Source organism: Prionailurus bengalensis, chromosome B3 (genome assembly GCF_016509475.1).
Source record: "Prionailurus bengalensis isolate Pbe53 chromosome B3, Fcat_Pben_1.1_paternal_pri, whole genome shotgun sequence".
Taxonomy (NCBI): Eukaryota; Metazoa; Chordata; class Mammalia; order Carnivora; family Felidae; genus Prionailurus; species Prionailurus bengalensis.
The window spans coordinates 133,134,957-133,142,328 of NC_057355.1; the positions used below are offsets into that span (position 1 = coordinate 133,134,957).

Here is a 7,372-nt window from a genome sequence, read left to right on the forward strand (position 1 = left end):
CTCATATTATTTCCGGTGTAGAAAAGGTAGCCATAAATTAGTTTGAAGACATTTTCAGATACCATCAATCCAGGTTTGGTTATGGGCTTGTATAGCAATGTAGCGATTTCTCAGGGTCACCAGAACTCATTTTATTTTCTCAAGTGAAATCCTCTTACCTACAATTCACACTTGATTATGATCGGTACTTGTTGCTTGGTAGCAGCAAAGACTCACGTGAGGAAAGAAGGGAGGAAGCGTGTGGATCCGCGGATATGAATACAAACTTTTTTTTCTTCCTTTTTTTTTTTTATATGAAATTTATTGTCAAATTGGTTTCCATACAACACCCAGTGCTCCTCCCAACGGGTATGCTTTTCTTTTCAAGGGCATCGGAGATACGAATTTGGCCCATCAGTGCTTCAGGCTCGCTCTGGTCAACAACAATAACCACGCTGAGGCCTACAACAACCTGGCCGTGCTGGAGATGCGGAAGGGCCACGTGGAGCAGGTCAGTGAACTACAGTGGCTCAGTAGCTAATCCGGTTTCTCCACAGAAACGTCGTCAGGGATAGCTATCTTTACATGCTATAGTTTATAGAAATGAGCTCTAGAGGCTCACTGGCCTGGATTTGAATCCCAGCTCTGTCACATTAGTGATGTGACCTTGGACAAGTTACTTAACCTTTCTGGTTTTTTCTTAACCTTTGGTTTTGTCAGGACAAACCTGCATCGCCCCAAGTCTTCCCTGTCTTAGTGAACTGTGACACAATTCGCAGTCCCCCAATCACCAGCTGGGTGCTCAAACCAAAATCCTAAGAGCCAACCTTGAAAGCGCTCAATTCCTGCCACCTCACCCCATCATGTCTGGCAAGCCCTGTCAGTTCTTTCTCCAGGTCACATCCCAGATGTGGCCACTTTTCTCCACCACTGCCACCCTTCTCCAAACTGTACTCCTCTCCTGCCTGAACTCGACTACAGGAGTCTCCTAGCTGCTCTTTTGGTCTCTGCTTGCATCAGCAAGTAATTGTACCCTATAACACATCCTCCTCACGACGGCTGAAGGGATTTTTGTTTTTAAACAAGAAAGATTTGGGGGCACCTGGGTGGCTCAGTCAGTTAAGCATCCGACTTTTGATGTCAGCTCAGGTCTTGATCTCAGGGTTGTGAGCTCAAGTCCCGTGTTGGGCTCTGCACTGGGCATGAAGCCTACTTAAAAAAAAAATCAAATAAAACAATAATTTTCTACTACTTTGCTCAGCATCCTCCAAATGCTTTCCTTTTTGCTTGGAATGAAATATGGATTCAAACCTCGGCCTACAGGGCCCGCATCACCTGGCCTCTGGCTCTCTGTCAGACCACACGTTTTGTTACTTCTCCCTTCCTGCCAACTCTCAGACTTCCGGACACATACAGAAGTCTGCTCTGCACATACGCTGTGCCTGTTCTAACTTTACGGCCTTTGGAATGTTCTTCTTTCAGATCCTGCGGCGACTTTTTCTTCTTTTTGTCATTTGAGTCTTAGCTTAATTGCCACCTCCCTACAAAGGTCATTTCAAACATCGGTTTAAAGGAGCCCTCCGCCACTGTCACATCTATTTTTTCCTTCACAGTACTTATTTTATCAAATATGTTCATATGTATATGTAATGTGGCATGGCAGCCACATGAAAATAGCGACCTTGTTTCTCTTCCAGCTGCCAGATGTTCAGCATCAAAAACAGTGTCTGGCAGGTGGTAGGTGCTGGGCCAGTATTTGTGAAATGAATGAACAGTATATAAAATGGCGTTAATAACAGAACCTGCAGGTGTTTGGGGAGGATTCGCCGATTATGCACGTAAAGCACTTGGCTTGGTAGCATAGTATTGAGCACGGGGCAGACGCTTAAAAAATCTTTATCATAAAAAAGAAGTTTAAATGGCTAAATACACTTATACAGTATTAGTGACAATCGAGGATAGATAAGTATTGCATTCCAAACTTTAGAGATGAAGAAACAGGGACTCCAGGAGGTAAGTGACATAGCGAACACCATGGCAGGAATGTTAACCTCTAACCTGGTCTCCTAAGCACAGTGATAAACTTGTAACAAAACAAGGAAATGAACATCCTTGGACATTACCTTTATGTCATCAGTTCCCCCAAATAAGACAGATTTGTATTTTATAAACAAAAACTAACTACAGATGACTCTTGAACAACACAGAATTAGGGGTGCTGACCTTTTCATGTAGTTGAAAATTCAAGTTTTACTTTTGACCTTCCCCCAAAACTTAACTAAGATCCCACTGTTGACTAGAAGCCTTACCAAGAACGTACACAGTCCATCAACACATTGTCTTGTATGTTATATGTACTATGTTATCTTGTGTGTTATATGTACATATATTTTGTATGTTACATGTAGTCTACAGTAGAGTAAGCTAGAGAAAAGAAAATGTTATTCAGAAAATCATAAGGGAGAGAACACACATTAATAGTACTGTCCTGTATGTATTGGAAAAATCCACATGCAAGTGGACCCATGCAGTTCAAACCCATGTTGTTCCAGGGTCAACTGTACTCCAAATGGGAACTTATTCTGCCATGGAACTTGACCTATCTCCATATGAAGCAAGTGCTTTTGTGATTTTTCTCTGTCCCCATGTCAGTGATCTTTGTTTCCTACTTATTACAGTTTCTCTAGTATTCAACCAATTTGAAATGTTTTGGTGAAAGATTTCATGCTGCTAGCCCCTATTTTATTGTTAAAAATTATACATCAATTGAAAGAAAAATAGCTAATCATAAAACAAACAAACAAATCAATATCTACCATCCCATATGTTACTTTCCATTAAAAAGAAAAAGATGCACAATTTGTCCACAGGTCATGGATGGAGGTTTTGGGTTTAGTTACACGTTGGAGGGATATTCAGCAGTGTGGAAGGGGGAGTCTGTGGTCCTAACAATGAATGTGTGAGCATCTCTTGTCTATCAGTGGTCCCTGCAATGCATGACCGTTTGAGCCTGTGGGGGATGAAAAATGATGCGAATTTTGCTTCTTGAGTACATGAGATGACAGAGAGCTTGTCATTTTCAGTTGCACTCACTTGTTACTGTGAGGTCAACAGTGTATTGAATGCTCATCACCATTCTCCAGCACAGAACTTGGGGCTTAGAAATTTACTATTTTTTTTTTAATTGTTTTTTGTAGCATCAGAGAACGAGTCATTAGAAGCCTAAGAAATCAATCAACAGCAATAAAACAAGAATAAGCCTTTTTTTTGCATTGAGAAGATTGTATTTTGATTTGTTTGTCGTATTAAAATATAAACTTTACGAGAACAATGATTCTTGACTTTATAACTACTCTTAATTCTCTTCATACTTTGAAGCAATTTTATTATTAATATAATTTTGGCAAGATATAAGTATTGTATTTCGGTAAGTTGTGTTTCGTGAGGCGTGTCATCTGTATTTATCACAGGATCATGTTTATTAAGGTCCTATCTTGGATAAAAGACTCTTTTACCAAAAACAAAACCAAAAAACAAAAAAACCCATAATTACAAATATAGTGCTGATAGATGTTCATGTATCCTTGGTTTTCTTTTCTTTCCTTTTTTTCTTTTTTTAAATATAGGCAAGAGCACTGTTACAAACTGCCTCATCCTTAGCACCCCATATGTACGAGCCACATTTTAATTTTGCAACGGTCTCTGATAAGGTATTTTCTTTCTTTATCAATTCCTCATCTGATCTGTTTCTTTTTCTTGGTTTTTAAAATACAGATAAGGAAATTCTAACGTTTTGAAAGAAGCGATTTTTTTTAAACATTATATACACATGTCTTTCACTTGAAGGGATAGTTTGATACACTGTAAAGAAATTTATCACTGGATATGGACTAAACTTAATATTGTAGATTGCATTATAGATGATCTGTTATAGATTACAGAACTATTTTATTTTTAAAATATGATATTTAGTCATGAAAAAATACTCATTAAGTAACGCCTGGTTGAGGAAGGATTTAGTAATTGGCTTTTATTGCAAAGAAATCCTGTCTGTCATTATTGCTATAAAATTAGGGATATGGGTGAACAATGTGGGGAAAATACAACTGTTAATACTGTGTTACAAGTCAGTTAATAACCAAGAGCTAAAAGGAGCGCCGTTTCCAATAACAAGAGGAAAAACAGATAAAAAGTATCTGATAAGTTTTACTTGGAAATCTTTCTTTTTAACATGGAAGAAAGGTGAGTTTCAAGGGTAAGGAAATGGCTAAAAATATTTGCTGTGTAAAGACTCTTTATAGACCAGAAGACATTATAAAAATGTCATTTTTTATAGCACAAACATCAAGCTATCCTAACTTGCATTTCTGCTTGGAAATAAGTTGTCATTTTCTTAAACATTATTTTTTTAAGTTTATTTATTTTGAGAGGGAGGGAGGGGCAGAGAGAGAGAGAGGGAAAGAGAGAATCCTGAGCATGCTCTGTGCTTGAACTTACGAACCGTGAGATCAAGACCTGAGCCGAGATCCAGAGTCAGATGCTTAACCGACTGAGCCACCCAGGCGCCCCACAGAAGTCGTCATTTTTGAGTGCTCGTAAGTGCTAGCCCCTGTTCCAGGTGCTCCTATACACCATCTCGAGTTCTCCCAACAACCCTGCCACGTACAGTTCCCTCACCTTCCTGACTCGTGTTTTTATACAACTGTTGGTTCATTTACTGAACTTCTACTATGTATCAGGCACTGTTGTAGGCACAGGATGTTAGTGAATAAAACAAAACGTCTACTTCATGCAGCTTACATTCTAACGGAACCCAGGGCTGCTTGAGCTTAAAAGACTCCCCTGGAGTCACATGGCCATGGCAGGTTCAGAATTTGTATCCAGACCCCAACGCTGCCCAGGTGTTTTCCACTGCACTGTGCTGCCACTTAGTTAAACCACAAAGGGTTGATACCTTCCTTTCCCGTATCACATTTTAATAATCTATAACTCAAATGAGAGATTTCTTTACACAGAAGGCTATACTTTCGGTAAGAGAAAATGGTATGTTAAAAAGAAATGCTATGATTTTTTAAAAAAAGAAACTCATGTTTTTAATATGCGTTATATGTTTCGAAAAAAAAAAAACCTGCCAGATTTGAATTATCTAGGTTTGTGTGTGCACACACTAAAAAATTCTCACTTTTTTATGAACGCATGCATGAATCTAGGTCTATTCAGATGGATCCAGATACTGTGTGTGCTTTTCTTTGGGACTGGACTTTAACACAAAAGTGTATTGAAAATCAGAGACAACTGATTACTTAAAAACTTCTAAAACCCCCACATTACTGGCACCCTTTAAAACCTCCCTGAGCATGTTATTGTATCTTTTTTTTTTTTAAGGGCTTGTTTAGAGAGAGAGAGACAGAGACAGAGAGAGAGAGAGAGAGAATGCAGGTGCACATGGGGGAGGGTCAGGGAGAGAAGTACAGAGAGAGAGAGAGAGAGAGAGAGAGAATCCCAAGCAGGCTCCGTGCCATCAGTGCAGAGACCAGGGCGGAGCTCCGACCCAGGAACTGTTGAGATCACGAGCTAAGTGGAATCAAGAGTCTCACACTTAACTGACTAAGCCACCCTAGTGCCCATTATTGTATCTTATATATAACAGTTTTTGCTTGAATTTTCTGTCTAAAAAATTCTGCCCGAGGGGTGCCTGGGTAGCTCAGTCAGGTGAGCATCCAACTCTTGATTTCAGCTCAGGTCATGATGTCACAGTTTGTGAGTTCCAGCAGCCCCCGGTCAGGCTCTGTGCTGATGGTGTGGGGCCTGCTTAGGATTCTCTCTCCTTCTTGCTCTGCCCCTCTCCTGCTCACATGGTCTCTCTCTCTCTCTGAAAATAAATAAACTTAAAAAAAAAGAAGATAATGCCCTAGCCAAAATTTGTCTTTGTGGCACATTACAAATCGTTGTCCTAAGACATTCTGAAGCTATATAGAGCTGGGTGTTGTAGTATGCAAATGTTATTTTATTTTTATAACACTGTCTGTGATAGGAAACGAAAACACAGGCTTATGAATTCATAACTAGACCGCTGTAATGGAGCAGAATTTATATGATTGGTTGTTTTATATTTCTCCCATTTTACAAGACTGAATTGTAATCTAGGTGAAAGGATTCTAGAATCAAAGAGCATAATCGAGCGATTTACCCTTAAGACCCCTTTGATTTTCTACAGTGTACAGATAGTACATCTTTTTTCGACTTTCTTACTCATTTTTTTCTGGTCTTATTCTGGTATTTCTTACAGATTGGAGATCTCCAGAGAAGCTATGTTGCTGCTCAGAAATCTGAAGCAGCATTTCCAGATCATGTGGATACCCAACATTTAATTAAACAGTTAAAGCAGCATTTTGCTATGCTCTGATTGTCCCTGAGACCAAGTATATTCTTATGATGGGGCATTGCACAAGGGAAAAAGTAGTGTGCTTTTATGTACACGCCATGGATATACACGCCATGCTTGATATTAGTGAAGATGGCGTACGGGAGTTTGCACAAGAATGCGTAATGAACACTTTATAATAACAACTTTCTAAGACAGGATGTGCTATTTGTAAGTAGATCGTGAAAACTTCTCCCCCACATTATATGGTATGTGTTTGTTTATAATGTTTCTGAAACATTTTCATGAATTTCCTCAAATTAATGCACATTTTTAATGTCCCTGACCTGGCCATTAGCTAGCATGTAGCTTTAGAGGTCTGAAACCTGCCATAAAAATTCCACTTTTATGGCTAAAAATGTGTATATATATTCCAGTTAGAGAGTTTACTTAGAGCTTAAAATTGTATTTAAAACTCTTTATCAAATGCTTTGTAAGACACTGTACATTTTATGTATTATGCTTTAAAATAAATCAGTGTGTAGAACACCATCATTCTGTCATTTTCCATGATTTTTTATTTTAGTTATCTCAGAAAAAACAAGTTTTTTCCGAAGTCCAGTAATCTTAGAAATCAAGTCATTATTTTAATTTTACTTGAAATGATGTACCACCAATTTTGTATTTTCCTCAGAAGCTATTTATGGATATCACACTTTCAATAGAAGAGAATCAGGGTTAGAAATGGAGTCACAGGCCCGGAGTCCCATGGGCGGTCAGCCCCGAGAGGGTTAGGCCAGATCACTGGACCACGTATTGCAAAATCCTGCAAAGGCTCTTGAACTTGTCTCTCCTACATGTAGTGGAATTCTCATTAACGTGTTCACACAAGGAAATGTGTCAAAGGAACAAAGCCACCCAAATTCGTAGTTTGGACTTTGGGACCCATCCATGTGATTTTTCAAAAAGTTCTTAATTCCGTGAAAACTAACTTACAGATACCTATTTGTTTCTGTTCAGATTTGTAGG

At 38.9% G+C, this 7,372-nt stretch overlaps 1 protein-coding gene across 6 annotated transcripts in view; it reads left to right on the forward strand.

Moving 5' to 3' along the window:
• Positions 1-6,895, forward strand: part of TTC8 (tetratricopeptide repeat domain 8) — a 58,525-nt gene extending 51,630 nt beyond the window's left edge. For all 6 annotated transcript variants that reach the window (XM_043556809.1, XM_043556813.1, XM_043556810.1 and 3 more), the window contains 3 exons: positions 368-490; positions 3,606-3,689; positions 6,269-6,895. In XM_043556809.1, coding sequence (XP_043412744.1) covers positions 368-490; positions 3,606-3,689; positions 6,269-6,385 — 324 coding nt within the window. In that variant the 3' untranslated portion in view covers positions 6,386-6,895. The remainder of the gene's footprint in view (positions 1-367; positions 491-3,605; positions 3,690-6,268) is intronic.
• The last annotated feature ends 477 nt before the right edge of the window (positions 6,896-7,372 follow it).